This window comes from Drosophila rhopaloa, unplaced genomic scaffold (assembly GCF_018152115.1).
Source record: "Drosophila rhopaloa isolate 14029-0021.01 unplaced genomic scaffold, ASM1815211v1 contig_167, whole genome shotgun sequence".
Classification (NCBI taxonomy): Eukaryota; Metazoa; Arthropoda; class Insecta; order Diptera; family Drosophilidae; genus Drosophila; species Drosophila rhopaloa.
Window position 1 is genome coordinate 5,081,266 of NW_025335047.1, and position 18,641 is coordinate 5,099,906.

The 18,641-nt window shown below is 40.9% G+C and overlaps 1 protein-coding gene across 1 annotated transcript in view; it reads right to left on the reverse strand.

Annotated features, from left to right (window-relative positions):
* Window positions 1-6,680: 6,680 nt before the first annotated feature.
* LOC108045924 (GATA-binding factor C) overlaps window positions 6,681-18,641 on the reverse strand; it is a 35,922-nt gene continuing 23,961 nt past the window's right edge. Inside the window, 4 exon segments of the mRNA XM_017125415.2 lie at window positions 6,681-8,137; window positions 8,767-8,954; window positions 9,041-9,227; window positions 12,889-13,032. Of these exon segments, the coding sequence (XP_016980904.2) occupies window positions 8,072-8,137; window positions 8,767-8,954; window positions 9,041-9,227; window positions 12,889-13,032 (585 nt within the window). The 3' untranslated portion in view covers window positions 6,681-8,071.

The following is an 18,641-nucleotide window of genomic DNA, read 5'->3' on the forward strand; positions in this document are numbered from 1 at the left end:
TAATAAGGTGACCTACAATTGAGCTTTTGATTCAAGCATTTGGTTGCAGAAGAGTATAAAGTGAATTATTAGCCTTAAGTATTAAATACAAATTTTATTAAGCTTAAATATGATTTTGAAAACTTTGATACTTAAAATGAAAATCAAATATTTTGTAGCTTAAAAATCTAGCATTTTCTCCCAGAAATCGCAATCTTCCAGGTTCGTGTAAACCTCTGGAGCGTCTTGCAGTCTCCTGTGAACGTGATAAGCCCAAATCAACCGCATCATCATCATCTCTCAGTCGTCGTGGTGGCTGGTTTTGGCGTGGTTGGAGTTTCTGTTGCTGTGGCAGATGTGGCTGCTGCAGTTGTTGCAGTTGCCCCCATCCCCATCCATCCCAGAAACGAGTAAGCCAGGCCAATCGGCATCGCAGGCCATGGAATTACAGCATCTCTAATCTCTCGACAATTGTGGGCGCGCACACCGAGAAATCATGCGAAAAGGAAATGGAATCGCTAAATGCAACTGCATCGAAGGAGAAGGATGAGGATGATGATGAGGAGGAGGCGTGGGGTAGGTGGTGGCAGACCCCAAGCAGTCTGCTAAGGTCTGTTAATGCTCGGTTGTATCTTTTTGTTTTTGGCCATGACAATGGTCCCCGATTCCTGATTCTTGATCCCTGTCCCCTGATCGTGTCTCTCACTTCTAAATCGAGAGAATTCCTTTAAATGGTTCTCGTAACAATTTTTCCCTGCCATCCTCCTCTGGTTCTGTCTTTTCCCTGCACTGGCTTCTTATTATTGCTGTTCTTTCTTTTTTTTTTTTTGAGAATTTTTGTGTGGCGAGCAAATGAATCATACCAGCTGGGGCATGGAGGAGCTCCTCCCTGCTGTGGCGTCGAGTGCCGGGCACTGTGACCAGTCCAAGTCCAGTCCTTGGATAAACTGCAAGAAATGTAGGAGCTTCCAGTTAAGTATTGGTTTTACTAAAATCACTTCTAATTTAATATATAAAACTAAACTATTTTATTTTAATGAAACTAAACTCCCATTCCTAAAATGTGTAAGCTGATCTTGAAAGAATTTAAATTGGTTTTCAAGATACACAAACAAATCCAAAGCTTTTTGTTTAATAATTACCAATTATTTTTAATCAATTATGGTAATATATTCAATATATTCTTAATGAAGATAACAGAAAAAGGAAGGTAGTTATTCCAGTTTCATATTTTTTCTTTTTTTTTGACAAGTGCAAAGAGAGGCATCCGGATAGAGGGAGTTCGAGAGAGGTGGACTTGCACAAGATGTGTGAATTTTTTCGGTTTCTGGCCTGGGACCAAGACTGGAACTCGGACTGGACTGCGAATGGATCGCAGTTGGGGCTGTGGCGAAAAGAGTGAAAATTTATTGAGCTGTGGGCGCGCATTATTCATGCACTGCATTCAGCTAAGCCATCGTCCAAACAGCCGGCGATCCGACGATCCGGCGATCCGGGACCAGGTCCCAAAAGTAGGCGACACCAGGCCGAGCTCAGGATCTCGGGACTTCGCTTGGGGACTTGGCCCGTCGCCGTTTGCCGTCAGTTTGGGTTAACAGGTTAATGTTGACCACGGTCCGAAAAAAAAACAAAAAAAAAAATGGAGAGAGAACTATGCATTGTTTTGGCCATGGCTTCAGGGGATGGGGTTGCGATTGGAGACCGTGACCAGATCGAACCACTTATCGCCTGTCAGAGGCACTCGATGATGTTGTTTCGGGCCCCTAATGATGACGAAAGTTTAGCCAACTTTCACCGCAATTGGCCAAGAGAAGTGTTGCCGGCTTATCACCTAACTCGCCTCTGGTAATTACACAGGGAATTATGTCGGGAACAATAATTCGTTGTGGCATAATTCTGGGAAATTGAAATTTATGCCTCCGTGTTCTCGGGCCAGCTTCTTGGCCATGCTCAAAGCGCATTTATCGCGCAGCATCAATAAATTCTCCCGAGGCAGAAGCCCGACCAGAGGAACAGTGGAGACCAGCAATCGCAGGTATCAACATTTCATAATATTTACAATAAACATGCAACTGTGTGGAGCAGCAGCAGCAGCATTAAGGGGTTAAGGGATTGGCAAGAAAGGGAGCCAGAGCCAGCGAGTTGGTAACAGAGGAGGCAGTTTCTGGCCACATTTAGCGCATCATGTTGCGTGAAATTTGACACTTTTCGGCCGGGATGACGACACAAATTTTCACCGCATCTTGGCCAGACAGACGGGCAACATGTTGCATGTTTTTCCTTCGTTTTGGTTCATCTTGTTTTTTTTTTTTTTTGTAGAATCCCTGCCACTTGCGGGGCTACCGAATTTATGTGCCTTTGTCATATTTGCCAGGCTCTTCTTTAGGCTCTTCGCCTCGTTTTTATTTCGTGCGTTTTTCTGTGTTTTGTGTTTTGTGCGTTTGCTTAACAATAATACACAAATATGGCCACTGCCTGGTTGTCAACAACTAACCCAAAGGCCAGTTAACCTCTCCACAGCCTCCATCGTCATCTCCAACTCCATCTCCGTCTCGCGGACCAACTGCAACAGCCAAGAGCTAAGACTTTGGCCCGAAGCCGGGCCAAAAAGGCAAGGCTCATTGCATGTGCCATGCAAAACGCACACAATCAAGCGACAAATTGATCGCACTCCCAGATAGCGCCGGTTCTGGACAGTGGAACAGTCAGATGGTTCCAGAAATACTATATCTAATTTGGACTAAAGTCAGTTAAGTATAATATATAGTCTCTTCATTCCAGTGAGAAGTTTAGTTGCCTCATAAATTTTAATTATGTTTATACTTTACAGAGAGTATTTCATTACAACAAATAATTGTTTTCCCCTTGTGGTGATGATAAACTAAAGAAAATTAAGTTTATTTACCTAAATTTAAACTAACTAATAGGAAAAGTGATGTGCAGAAATTATGTGTAATATTTTGTATATATAATAAATTATTTTTCTAAATGCAAGCTCTTTTCCTCCTTGTGATGTGTCATTTATTCTTCTATTTAACACAATCTATGTATACCTTAAATAATTTGTATGTTATTATAACTAACAACCTGATTTATAATCCTCATTTGCATCCACTGTGGCAAACCGCTGAGTCTGCAGCTTGTTGCCTGATTCCGTGGCAGTCATAGGCCTACCTACACAGTTTAGGAATATCCCTGGCAACCCGCTCCTTATCCTCCCTCGGAAACCAACGAGGTAACTAATATCTGTTGCAATTGCCAATGCCAATTTTCCTATTTAATATGCCACGAATTGACATGGGCCGCTGCCATTAAGCATTTGATATGACCAGGCCCAGAACCAATGGGCCATTGGCCATTGGCCATGTTTGGAGTTGGGCGCTGGACATGTGATGACATTGCATGGACCACAAGCAGATGCAGTTACGGATGCTGTTGCAGTTGCAGTTGCAGTGGCATTGGCAGTGGCATCCGTGCCTAATTTAATCAAATTAGCTGAGAAATGCAATGGAATGAATTTGTTCGTTTGGTCAGAGAGAGGCAGAAACTCATTACGTTAATCAGTTGATTGTGCAAATCTAAAACAAATTATGACAGCGCATATGCCCGGGCATATGGCCATTTCTATAATTAATTCCCGCCCCGTCCGCAAATGCAATTTGTGCAATTTAATTTCATTAGAATAATTCTAATTAGGGCAATGAGTTGTAGGTGCTATCACAGCCGAACAATCGTTTGACTAAGCGCCATCCAGCTGAATGGGATGCAGCTGTTTGTGAGCGTGTGATAACGGAAATTTAATTGAAACTGTGGCAGCTTTTGTGAAATTATTGGAATGGCCAGAAAGCCAGAGAGCCAGAAAGCCAGGAGCAGCCAACCAGCGCGAGAACCAATTACATTTACCAGCCGACTTGACCTGCCCCCCATCCCAAAACTCAAAACCCAACCCACAACCGAAAACCCATTGATGCGCTGGTGTCCAATGATAAATACGGCTAATGGAAGTTGCCCTCTCAGATTATAATGTTTGTTGCCATCTAAATTGAATTGCAATCGAGGCTCGCTCCTCTTGGATCGGTATTAAAATTCATTTAAATCGACTCGAATGGTAGAAGCCATAACCGACCAGGGCTATCGCAGCTAATCATCTAAAGAAGTGTTTTGTGTGTGTGTCGCCATTGTTGGGTGCACATTTCCAATCAGATAAACACGCAGCCGAAACGCACGAACTAAAAGTGAAACAGAAACAGAAACGGAATTACGAAGCCCACAAAAGGGAGGAGGACCTCCGGCGACCAGGACAATGAGAAAACGGTCGAGGACCTGGTCGGAGGAGCATTGTTCCCTGGCTCCTCCTCGTCGTTGTCACTAATTAGTTAATGCATGACCAAATATTTGCTGCTGTCTTGGCCTTTCGAGTGAGACGAGCCTCAAAAGCAGCCAGCACTCAGGCAAATTCGAATTCTATTGAACTGTTTAATCAGTGATTTACTGAACTTAATGCACCCAAATTGATCGGATTAATACGAGCGTTTTTGGAGATACTGTCGGAAGTGAAGAGAAAATAAATAGAGTGAACTCCACTTATATGGAAATGGTTTTATAAATATTTATGGTTATAAGTCTTACAAAAACAGTCAATTTCATACGCTAGTCAATAGTGTTAAATTGGCCTGGTTCTCCTTTAATTTTTATTAAATCCAATTTGAAAAAAAACATGACCAAAAGAATAAATAAAATATATGTGGTTAAACCAAATTTTACTTCATAAATGGTTTTCATCATTTAAACTAAAATAAGCTGTCCCAGCATTAAATCATATCATAAATTCATGTTGCTGTTGGTTGTGTTTGAGTTTAACTAATTAGTTAATGCAGGGTCCCAAAATACAAACATTTGATGGGATCGGTAGAGACAAGAGTTCCCCCTAATAGACCTGCCCCATCCACAATACCTATACCTATACCAATTCCAATCCCATAGACAGACCCATTGATTTACGTTCATATTTAGTGCGGTTTATTTATGTCGTTTGTTGCATGTTCTCCATATCCAACTGGTTTCAGGTGGCGTGCCCCATTATCATCCCATGCGAGTGTGTATCGGTGTGTGAATTGGTTTCCCATTGGCTGAACATATGCCCACTGCCACGCTTATCTGCGATGCTGATTAACTGATTTATATGGCTGGTCATTGCTTATGCATTGATCACCGCAATTTGTTTCGTCTGATGGACTCACTAGAAAATTGGTATTGGAATTAGAGGAACAGTTTTAGTTACCATTACAATTGACCCGTGACATGTGCGACACTTTTGCATGTGTCTAACTCGGCGGACTGGGGGTAATTTCCAAGGCACCGCCTCGAATGACTTATTTTGTTTCAATTATATTGTAATTATATAGCAATTAGGTTTACCTTTTCGTTTTGCTTTGTTTTCGGTTAGCTTTGCCGTGATGGTAGAGGACAGTGCCTATCACGTTGAGCTCATGTGATGCTGACTAATCAGGTCCATATATACGTAGGTACAGTGCGTTTCGGTTTTGTCAGGCAGTTAAATAATTTTATAATTTTGATTCGGTAAAATTATTTATACACATTAAGTTATTTATTTAAGTTATCAATGCATTCATATTGATTAATTTTGCAATAAAAAATCATTTCAATAAGTTTGTATTATTTAATTACTGATTAATTACCCACTAAGAAAAGTCAAATGACTATTTTTTATTGGCTCTTTTTAATTTCATTAAGAGTAATGCCTTAAATTTCCTTGGCAACCAAATTTCTTGATAAAATTTATTATCTGAGAAGAGCATGGAACCTCTTTAGAACTTACTTTTTATTCACGTACCTGTCAACTAGCGATATATATTTCAATAACTGAACAAATCGGACCTGCTTGACTGCGTGGCCGTGCCGTGCACCTAATTGCTGTCCCAATTATTGCAATGCCCAGCGATATACCCAGCCGATAGGTTTGCGTTTATTTTATTGTTAGCAATAGCAAATATTGATAACAAAAAAGGCGAAACAAAAACCCTGGCAAGGTACAGCGGAAGCGGATGCCGAGTGAAAAAAGGGTCCAATGGGGTCATCATTGCAGTTTACTCGACTGGATGTCGGATTAATGGCCAGCTAACACGCGTTCGTTTGGGACTTTTCCTGGCCCATCATTCTGGCCTGGTCATCGCTGTAAAACAAAAGACTTAGGCAACAAACTGTGTTCTTATGCCACTTCACCCAAACACCAAAAACAACTGCGCTACGAACATGCCATTTCACGCCTCCAAACAACTCATAATTCATGCGTTCAATGGCCAGCTACAAATGCTGCATAACAAATGACCAACATAGAGGCCCAAAGTATCAAAAATTGAGGGAACCAAGGCACGTTTCTTGTGTAGCAAAGACGCATCGAAATTTAAAGAGCAATTCATAAGCATAAATGGCCATTATAGAGACATCATTGCGGCCCCGGTTTCGATGGCTGCTTATTGGATTTATTACCAAACCAATTTCGATTTTCTGTCAACTCATCTGAAAGCAATTAATCATCGGCGGAGCCTTCAGTTACCGTTCCTCAATTAGAATCGTTTTTGTGTGTTTTTTTTTTCTGTATTTTTATGTATATTTTTTCTTCATAAATTATTTTTATTTATTTTTGTGATTTTTTTATGGGTTTTTCTGGTGATTGCCATTAAATTTAATACAATTTTCCATTTTTTTGTTTCGATTTTAAATAAACATTATTTTTGCTTTGATTTATATATATTCAACTATCAATATGGCCAAATTACAATACATTTATCGTTTACACTTAGCACATAATACATATTATTTATATATATAGTTATACATATCGTATTCTGTTTATACCTCAGACATAAATTAGGTTAGGACTAAACTGGCTTTATACACACAACTTAGGGGGTTACGGTTTTATGTTTAGTTGGATTTGTTTTTTTTTTTGTGGTTTTTTTTTTTTTTTGTTTTCTCTATAATTTTACAAAAATTGCTAACAAATGTATTTTACAAATTGCCTTTAACATTTAATTTAATTAAATTTATTACATTACGTTTAAGTCTATGTATATTTTAATGTGTATGTGTGTATATTTTTAAGACTTAGGCATTAACATTGAACATTTAAGTGTGTTTTTTAGTTTAAAAAGTTGACGGCGGCCTTTGCTTTCAATCTAAAACATTTTTCTTCTCTACATTTTGTTAAATTTATTTTACAATTGCTAATGGCGCGCTTTAGTGAAATTTGTTATATTAATATTTATATATAGATTTTACTTTTTGTTTATCACGTCTGTTTTGTTTAGAGTCTAAGAATTTAACTAGTTTACAGTAGGCGTACGCTCTAAAGTATTTGTGCAATTTTCAATTGCGTTTTGCGAATTAGGACAAACATCTCAAGCAACTTTTCTTATACCTACGATTTTTGTTTTTTGTTTTAATTTATACAAAAATGTTTACTTTTGGACGTGCATTGTAACTGTTTTTGTTTATTGTATATAATAATTTTAGTTCTCTGTGTGCTTGATTCTCGTTTTCTGTTATATGTACACAATAAATATTTATGAAATTTCCCCCCTCATTCTGTTTTTATGGCAGTTCATAAAGCACAATTAAATACGCTGAATTTGCGGCGAGAAATTAAATTAATTAAGCGAAATATGAAACATAAGGAAAAACTATACAAACACTCACAGAAAAGCCATAAAGGAAAAATAAAATAAAAGTAATGTGCAGCCCTTTAATTAATTTTAATGGGGCTTTTGTTATTGCTGCCGGCACTCGGCTCGCAGTTTCAGCAGCAACAGCGACAAAGCTTAAATAATTAAAAATTGCACGCAATGTTTACAATTAGGAATAGCCAGCGTTCGTCCAGTCCGCACACCCCCCCTCCCCCACACTCCATCAAATTTTGGTTGGGATGTCAAGGCCTTGGTGCCACTGTCAATTGCTGGCCAAGGAGTCCTCAGTTTGGCATTGTGTTTTGTCTGGTTTTCGTTTTCTTTCGTTTTGTCTCGATTTATTTACTGCTCCATCAGCTCGACTGAGGAGTGGGTGAGTCGCGGCTCTAACTGAACAGATTGTTGTTCAAGTTGTTCCCGCTCCATCACGTGTAGTCAGTGCGCCAGGTGCCCTGCAGGAGAGAAGAGGGAAAAGTCCAGGTGGAACGTTAGTAAAAGTTCGGGAATCACAATCCACACAAAAGCTTGCACAGAGAACAAATTTTTAATTTTAAGTGAAAGTAGAATTTAACTAATTGAGTGAAGGATTTCTTGCAACAACACCTTTTAGGTACTTCGCATTGCTAACTGTTTATAAGTATTTGAAAAATGTTAACTAATAAATTTTCAATATATTTAACTAATAAATTTCCAATATATTTAACTAATAAATTTCCAATATATTTAACTTATAAATTTCCAGTATATTTAACTAATAAAGTTCCAATACATTTAAATAATTTTTTAGTATATTTAGAGTTATTTTAAAAGTTCTTAGATTTATCCTAAATTTTCAACGTTATTACTTTAAAATGATTGGAAATTCAATAAATTGCAATGTATTTCTCATCCGCAGTACTACACAAATATATCTAATAAAGTAATTCAGATCAGCTCAGAACCTTTGCTTTTATTTTTTATTTAATTGTTTAATTAACTCAAACTACTAAAACCTATCCTTATATTTTTCCTATATTTTTTTCTGTGCCTTAAAAGCTTTGTCGAAAAGCTGTTCTTGGCATAAAAATTCTCTTCTACTCACCATCGAACTGAGGCCCAAGTGGTAGGGCTGCGAGTGGGGCACCACCGCTCCGCCGAGAGAGCCGGCGGTGGAGAAGCCGCCCTGCAGTCCGCTCGAGGCGCCCAATGCGCCCATGCCGCCGGTGTACCAGCTGCCGTGCATGTGCGCATGTGCCGGATGCAGTCCGCTCGAGAGGTGTCCATGTTGCGCTAAAAAGAGCGAGGAAAATGGGGGAAAGGCGAGTGTTAGCTGGAGTGACGGGCATTAAATTGGCTCCCAAAGAGCAGATGCTTACCCATGGAGGCCGAGAAGCCGCCGCCGAATCCCTTCGAAGGATCCAGTGGCTTAAAGTCGCCCATGCCCAAGTGTCCGCCAATTGGCAGACAGCCGCCGCCCAGACCCTTCTTCTTCTTGGACTTGGAGCTCAGCTTGCGGTTACGCGTCTGAATGCCCTCCTTTTTCATCGTAAGCGGACGATTGACCTGCAAATAATTTGGGAAAAGAGAAATAAATTAGTAAACAGGCAGAACGGAGCGCTAAAATAATAATGAAGCTATTATTGTACCATCTAAATTGTAACTGAAACATTTTAGACTTCTCACTACCAAGACAATCTTTATTTAATAAAGTTATGTTTAAGGAGGTCCTAAATTTAAAAGTAACTAAAATCATACTTCAGAAAAGGTTTTATAAAGTTGGATTATTTAAATCAAAATAATTTAATACAAAAAAAAAGGCTCATGGAAAATAGTTCTAGGAGAACTAAGTTTTCCTGCGTGTAGGTGGAAAATCAATAAAGTAAAAGCGAGCCGAAAAGAGGGCTAAAACCGTCAGCGACTGACCGCTAAAATGGGTCAAATTTATGCAAATTCATGGACCGGAAATGCCGCTAGCTGCACACGCTGTCTGTGTGAGACAGGGTTGGTTGTGTGTGTGTCCCCCAGTGCTCAGATGTGTGTGTGTGTGTGTGAGTGCAACCGGGAAGTGAAAATGAAGTATTACAAGCATTTCTACACGATCAGATAAGCGACATTTGCGAATGCGATTAGTTGGCGCTGATAGCGCTCCCAACGGCACCCGGGTAATGCTTTTTTTTTTTTAGTATTTTTACTTGAAACGTTTGCTGATGTTGCTGCTGTGCTGCTGCAGTTGTTGCTGATGTTGCTGCTGCTGCTGCTGCCGCTGTTGCTGCTGCTATTCCCTTGGCCATTGTTGGGCTCTCTTCATATGCAACTCCTTATCACTTGCGAACATCTAAGCGGCAGCATGCGCTTCATTGCGCTACAATTACAATATTGGGTTACCCATTCCCAGCAGCAGCAGCAGCAGCAAAACATTAGCAACAAAGCCGAAGAGGGGAGGCCAGAAATGTGGCATTACAAAGGACCAAGGGCTACCTGGGCGTGAATTACGACATTGTGCTGGGTGCCTCTTTTTTGATTGTGCCCTCGAGAAAGCAAACAGAGAAATTGTTAAATTGCCGAACGAGCACTTTGAAGAGCCGAGATTTTTCAGAGGGTTGTGATTCGGCGACAAAAACGTATCACTTACAATGCGATACACAAAATAGAGAACCCATATATACATAAGTATCCAGGGGAGATGGGAGGATCTCAGGGCAGCCCACGTAATTGATAGTCTCTCTAGCGTTTAGCGCAAATTGCGGCAATTAGCAACTCGACGGCAGCTGCGGATCTCTGTTGAGCTTTAATTGATATGCAGCAACAAAGCATAAAGTTGTTAATGCCCAGGCCTAGCTCATTAAGAAATTCAGAGGAAAGCCCCAAAGGGGAGCACCACACCACACATCAGCAGATTAACTTTTTTATGCATAAAATCTAAATCGAGCGTGGAGCGAACACGCGCCGTTGCAGCTGACTGGCAACTTGACAGCCCCCGAAGATGAAAAAACCAGCCAGTGCATCAGCCCACCCACAGATATACACTAGAGATATATACCAGAGATATATACCCGAGATATATACCCAAGATCCCGAGGAAAAAAGAGAGAGTGCGACAAATCCAGAGGACAAGGCGACGGTAAGACGGCGCCAGGCACCGTTAGGTAACCTTTATGATTTTCTATATTTTTTCCCTTTATTGTCACTTCACCACAGGACATTTTCCCAGCAGGTCACCAAGGACTATTTGACCTGCTCAACAATTGTATCATTTGGCGTTAATTAACATGCTGATTCTCCAAGATAAACTTCGATTTCGAGGAACTCTCGAACAGACACGCGCAGATGCTAGATAACAGATCAAAGATCTAGCAAGTGCATATCCAGAATAAAGCAAATGCTGATACAGGAACGAGTGTTTCTTAGATTACAGTGGTTGTGGGTTTTTAGGCAAATGTACACATGTAATTACATTAAAGAAATATTACAAACCATATAAATTTAGAGGCTACATACTCCTGTTAAGCATTGATTTACCGTAGGCATTATGAAGTTATTAGCATAAATTTTCCATTTTCGTAACACGAATGCTCTAATTGCCTCTAGCCATGCCCCACTGTACTACGCCACGCCAAGTGCCTGCAACATTTCCATAAAATGTGCCAATCACTTTGGTTAGAGAGGCCCACACAGGCGGCACAGCTCGAAATGACAAACGAATTGAATTGAAATGAACTGCAAGCCAGAAAAGCAACCAAAGTCAGAAAAAGTGAAAGAGACAGCGAAAGAGGTAGGGAAAGAGAGAGCTATACGGGGGGCAGACAGAGACGGAGATGGCAATGGCAAAAATGCGCGCTGATTGGCATCTTATCGAGATGGGCCACTGTCCAATTGAAGGAAAATTTTTGCAAAAATAAATTTCGCCTGTTCAGCCACCCAAAGTGCATTTTCTCGTATGTCGGAAAAGTTTTTACTTTGAGCAAATCAGATTACGGAAAATAGAGCAAATGTGAATGCGTATGTGTGTTTGCTTGCTCTTTGATATTTGCCTTTTATGGACGGGCTCAATTAAAAATATTTCGCCTTTGCCGATTGCCATCGAAATGCAGCCGCTACTTTGCTTGCAAGTGGCCACAAGTGGCGACCGCAACTTAATTAGTTTGCCACACAGTGGGGCAGACAGGTGGCCCATCACTTAAGGGCCACTGACATGTAAATGTGCCAAAAGTTCAACCGCAAAACTCATTAAAACTTGACTGCAGGCCACGAAACCAAATAAAAACAAGGAATGAAAAAGAAACCCCAAAAAAACCAAAAGACACCAAAATGGGAAATAAGTTGGGGGGGCAAAACTTGAGCTTATCCCCTGAAAAGCGTGGCTAATGAATATTTAATAAGAGAGAGAGGGCGAGGGGGTGGCTGGATGGGATGGCTGAACATTATTCAATTGAATGCAGTTAGCCGGGTAGTCGATTACATAAATTAACTCTGCAAAGGGGGAGATCTTCTAGCATCCTGCCACGCGTTGCCCATAACTGGAAATCGCGGGGAAAGCTTATCGCATTTTCACAGGCAAACACCAAACAGCAAACACCAGACGCTTATCGCTGGATGGCAAAGTGGTGGATAGTGGGTGGTGGCCGACTGGCATCTTTAAATAATCATCGGGCATTCATCATCATGAGGGTAACAAAGCAGCAACCTGCTGCGGCAACAAATGGAGTAGCTAAACGGCAGTCAACCCCCTGGGGTGGCCGGAAAATGGGAAATGGAAAGGGGGGGGCTACTACAGCCAGTGGGCGGGCTTTCCAGACACTTCATTTTTGTCACTTTTAATCCGGGTGCGTGCGCTTCCTGTCCAACACTCGCCGAGAGTGTCCGATTCCGATGTTAAATGTGGCGTTAAATCGCGCGGATCGAAAATCAATATGCGTGGGGTGAGTTAAAAGATACTTTTCCTATGTAATAGTTCCGGTGACCAATGGTGTGATCTACACTTAGCTTTAACTTTGAATTTTGGATTGAATTACTTTTGATACGTGCTGCTACTTTACACTTTTTTTAGACAGAAAGCGACTCTTTTAATATAGTGATTTTAATATTAAAAATTAATGTAATATTGTTTAACTGAATCTAAAATTCCACCTGTCCCCTGTTTTCTTATGAAGTATTTTCTAATGAATTTTTCATTTTTAAACCTTTTTTTCTTACTGTAGTCATAGAAGATTCTCAAGATACTTACATTGTGCAGCTTGTAGTACAATCCGCAGGCGTTGCACACGGGTTCGCCGCTGGCATTGCGTCGCCAAAGGGTTGTGGTTGTGGTCTTGCAGTTGGCGCAGGATGTGCCCGCCCTTTTGGCCGCACTTTGCAGCGATTGCAGGGTCTATAAATAGTAAGAAAAAGTAGACAAAGAAGGGTTAGACATTGGCCAACAAATTATGGTTATTTTTATGTATTTCCTATTTCCTTAAAAGAGTTGATTATGCTAATGCTGATGCAACGGCTAATTGAACAGCGGCAAAACTAACGCACCAAAGTCAGTCACAAGAATCTTATGTGCCCCTCCTTTCGAGTCTCCCTCCTCCGAAAACAAAGTTGCTTAACACACCAGGCAACAACATTTTTTAGATGGCATACCACAACAAAAAAAAATCCAGAGCCCGGAGAACTGAGACTCAGACGGAGATGGAGAACTGTTGCTGCCTTGCGTTCGACTTGGGTTAACAGCAGCATCAATTCATTAAAATGACAATTTTTACAAAACTGCCCAAAAACAACAGCAGCAACAACAACGGCAACAGCAACAACAAGCTGGGATCATGTCTGTGCCACGCTTAAATTTCCACGAATTGGCTACAAGAACCGAGAATCGAGAATCGAGCAAGCAGCCCAGAGAATCGAGAACCAAGAATCGAGAGCCCCAAAACCCAAACCCAGCCTCTGTTCCTTATCCATTCCCCCCTCCCCATTTTTGTAGTACAGACTTTGTCTGCGTTTTGGTCTTCGTTATGGCATGCCCCCTCCATTGGTGCCCCCTCTATAAATACACTGCAAGAAGTGGATATTATTTGATAAAAAATATGGGGTTTCTTAGGAAATAAAAACGATGGATTAGTGTGTTGGCAAAACATTTATGTGGATCCTTTTTAAATGTTTAATAATCAGTGATTTTTAATAGTTGACAACTAAAAATACCCATTATTTCTCCCCGTGCAGCCTTCCAGTTTGGCTTGTTCATGCTGCTGATACAACACATGGCTACGAGGCCTTAAACTGGCGTTGATCATGTTTGACTTTGATTTTTAATTGTTGCCTCTGCCACAAGGGAATCGCCTTCGTCTCCGAGAGTTTGGAGTTTGGATACGACTTCGATCCGCAGCCCGATCTCGATCTCGACTGCGATCTGTTTGGCTTTGCTCTGGTCTGGTGTGTCTCACCTGTTCCCGATTTGGCGATTAACATAAATCAGAGGTCATATGGCAAGGGAGCTGAGCCGGTGGTGTCTGCATTTTTTTTGGTGGCACTGTCTTGTGTTAACGAGCTTGTAACAATTTCTGCAGACAGCGCACGCGGACCGAAAAAAAATGCCAACCAAATGCGAAAAGTGAGAAATTCAAAATTAATTTCAACGCCTACAAGGAGGGTGAGGGGGTGCGGCGGGATGAGGAGAAGATAAACTGGAAGTTTTGTGGTAATTATGCTGCAGTCTCTTTTTCAGCCGGGACGACAACTTGGCCGAAATGCTTAAGCGTATATAAATTAAGTTGTTAACATGACAATGCAACAAAACAGTTCGAGGAGCGACTGCGAAACAGGATCAGCGATTCGCATTCCAATCCCATTCCATTTCCATTTCCATTGGAAGGTGGGTGTTCAACTCCTGTTGGCCAACACAGTGTCACTTCGATTCGGTGAACTGACGTAACATAGGGTACAGTAAGTACCACAATCACGGGCCCAACAATCGAGTAGCAAATCACATAAATCAATGTCACTGCGCTGCATGCAAAGAGCGAGCGGGAGGGGTATAATTGACTTCTCGGGGAGAAGGAGTGGGAGGGGGAGGGGGCTGTGCTGGGGGTGATGGGAAAATTGACAAACTGTCAGACATTGACAGGCGTTTGGGGTTTAATTGAAATGCAAAAAGCGCAAGCGCCAAAACAACAACAACAGCAACAACGGCAGCAAACACACAAAACAAGATGGCGCTTGCGATTAATAAACAAAAGCAAAAGGCACATAAGGAATGCTTTATGTGCCCCACACCATTATGCAAACAGAAACGGTGCGAATTATAGCCATTTGGAACAATTTAATAACTCAACATTTGGGGAAAAAAAGTATTTAACACATTGTCAAAATCATATTGAAAAACCTATGATATTTTGAAACCATTCTACTTTGACAATAAGTCTTTAAAATACTTATTAAATAAGCATAAAGTTTTTCTGTTCTTGACTTATATATGGTCAAATAACTAAAAGTGATTTAATTTTACTAGCACACAAATTCAACCGTTGATAAGAAAAAGCTATGAAATATTATAGATTATAAAGCAACCTCAAAAATTTAAATATAAATCGCTACAATTTTGACCTCAGTTGTTTTCTGTGTGTGCTGTTGGCTTTGAAGTTTTCAGTGTTGTGGCCATAAATTGTGATTTATCAATGCATGACAAAATGCGTTGCATTGTTGTTAAGGCCCGCATTTGCCGTCTCTTTCTTGACCGGTATGTCCCTCTCTTTCACTCTGCTGTTGGCCCAACATTTGACACCTTTTGCTGCGCTTTGCTTGATTTATATTTTTTCAAAATAAAGCTCACAAAATGGTCGACTCGTCTTCTTTTTGTTTTTCTTATCTTTCAGATTTTTCTTTTTTCCCCACTGCTTTGCTTTTGTGATGTTATGCAAATTTCGTTTTCATTTCACACAAAAAAAAAAACACACACACACAGGCATTTAAATATTTAATTGTAAGTGAAACACAGAGAAAAGATTTTTGTTTGGAAGTGGGTGAGGGGTTGTCGGCTAAGGCTAAGTAAATATGTACCGAGTAAATAGATTTTCCTCCTCTACACTGCTATTTATTGCGCAGAGCTTTTGTGCGCTCTCTTTTTGAGTCGTTCAGTGGCAATGCCCTTTGCCATCTGAGATACGAACCGGGACACAGTCAAGATGCTGGGAAAAGTGCGGGAAAAGTGGGTGGGGATTGGGGTGTTTAAGGCGGAGGAAGGACGAGTTTCTGCCCAGTAGATGTTATATCCATATCTCAGTGTAACATCTTTCACTTGGGGCATCTCTTTCGCTCTGCAGAGCTCGCTTTTTGTATCTTTTGCCCCTCCACTTCGCTCTATCTGTATCTGTGTTATCTAACAAAACATTCATTAAATTTTTCGCAGTCGTTTTGCAGTCTACCCTTAACTTGGCTCACAGCGCATGGCCGCCCCCTCAATCTGGGGGTTGTTTTGGAGCCACCCACTCACACGTATATATACGTGTATATAGTATATATCAAGGGAAGATAACTAAAGATAGCGGGCAGAAAATTTCTATATCTGATGCTGTACATCGGGGGGTGCAAAAAGAGTGAGGGAGCCCACAAAATGGGGTTTGTTGAGTTTGTGTCTGGGCACATGACAGTTACATTCAGAACGGTAAGCGCATATCTCTGACTGTGAAATTTAATTTAAAAATTCAAATTTTATGGCCTCTCTTTTCCTTTTCTCATCCTCAGTTCCTGTTCTATTTTCCTGCAGCTGGTTATTTGGTGAATAGGGGTAGAGGCAGGGGCAGAGACAGGGGGGCGTGACTCAGTTCGGTCTGTGGCTTTCCCTGCAGCTAATTTGACTAATTAAAACATCAGCTTAACTCATTTCCATGCTCAAGCTGCGACCTGGCACGAAACTGTTGCTAAAAATCACACCTGCCCCTGCAGAGAGGAGTTGGTTATAAAAAATCAATAAAATGTTATATGGCCAGCAAACAGAACAAGCCATTAATGTCGCTCATTAATGCTGCTCAATGAATTTTACGATCCAGTCTGGGGAGGGTATCCAACCACACGACGAAGGCTCTTTGGGTTCTGTTTGTGTCGCATGGAAATGCTAAAATGTCAACGGGCCTTTGTTGTGAATTTTAAGCAGCAAACAACAGTGGCAACCAGGTCTTGACCCGAAACATAGAGAAATCGACAGGTATATTAAGTAAAAGTTGGAGGCTTTCAAAGTTTAAATGCGGAAAAGATTCTGTTGTTTAAATTTGGTTAGGAAATGACAAAATATTTTAACGAACATGACTTAACTTTAATTTAATACTTTATAAAGACATTGAGAATGAAAACTGATAGTACCAATATTAAGTCTGTGCCAAGTTAAAGTATTATACTTTATTATATTAACAAATCCCTGCTATTTCTTTGAGTGCAGTGACTTGCATTTAAAGCCGACCATAGTTGCAATAGACTGACAACCCCTCACACCTCCGTTGGTAACCTTAACTCCCATTGGAAGGCATGAAAATCGTCATTAATATTTGTCACTGGCCATTGAATGGGGGCAGCGCGAACCTAAATAAATTATGGAGTTGGCCAAGAGGCAAGGTGGAGCCTAGTGGTCAGTGGCTGACCAAAATGAATGTGCGCTAAACACGCGCAAACACCCCCCTCGACCCCCCGTTCCCTAACCCACCAACTGCGTGTTCGTTGTCTGTAAATGGGGAAAAAAAAGGGTTAGAAAATGCACAAGCAACCCTTTTTTTGGTGGGGGTGGTGTTCGGGTGTGTGCTGTAACCTGTGCAAAATTATGCATTTGCATATTAAACAGTGACCATAAATTTCGTTAATAGAAAGAGAGGGCAAGCAAAAGCGAAAGCTGAATTCCCAGTTAACAAGCTCACCAAAAAAAAAAGAAATATATATAAAGTATAAAAAAGAGTTGATATAAAATGAGAAGAGAAAAAGACAAAAAGTGGCCAAGACAAAAGGCTGGCTTGGCCTTAATCATCGACGGGCAACCCTTTGGCTGGGGCAACGTTTGAGCCTTCGTTTGAGCCCTGCTTTGAGCCTCTTTCATTATTATTATTGGCACGCCCCGTTTTTGCTGCGTTGCGTTGCGCTTCGTATCGTTAATTTTTAATTGATCTGAGCGCGCGGCTGCATTCCCTTTTTTTCACCGATCAGGCTCGTCAGCTCGCTTTTGTGGCCCCAAGTGCATTTTAATAATATTAGGCCCCCACTTAACAAGATATCCTAGCGCCCCAATAAGAATAACCGAAAAAAAAACAAGCTTAATGCCCGCGATTGCGTATACGCCCCGTTGGCTGCGTTCCACGATCACGATGATGAAGAGGCCAAAAGGAGTAACGTACATTGAACTTTTTTGCAAGTCGCCTTGTTGTTTTTATTTCATTTTCGATCTGCTTTAGTTTTGATTATCGATCGTCTGCCCTTATGCATTTAATTTTTGAACGTAACAGCCTACAATCGATTCGATTTTCCCACGGGGAACCCGAGATGCCACAGCTGGCCCCAAAATGTGTTAATTAGTTTTCCCCTTTGTCCCCGTCTCTTTCGTTTCCACTGCTGCTCTCTCTTTCTCAGTGGGTTGGCCACGAAATTCGTTGGCCCGCTGCGATCGTTTAAGCCTGGTTTATGGCTGTTAGCTTTTAGCTGTTGAGCTGTTAGCGTTGAAATACGCCTGCGGATTAATAATTAATTAAGCTCTATTCTCCAAATGCATTTATAAACGATTGTGTCAAGTGTTGATGGGTTTATTGTTGCTAACAGTTTCCAAATGGCAATAGCGAGCTTTTCTTGGTAGTGCTCAATGCGGCATGCAAATGTGACATAAGCCAATGTAATAAGCGTAAGAATAAATAATTTTTAACTTTGTTGTATCTTTTTTTTTTTTGCCATGACGTGGCCGTCGTTTTGTTCAATTTACTGTGTGAAAATTCGCATAAATTAAGCAGGCAGCAACTGAGGCATAAATATTAT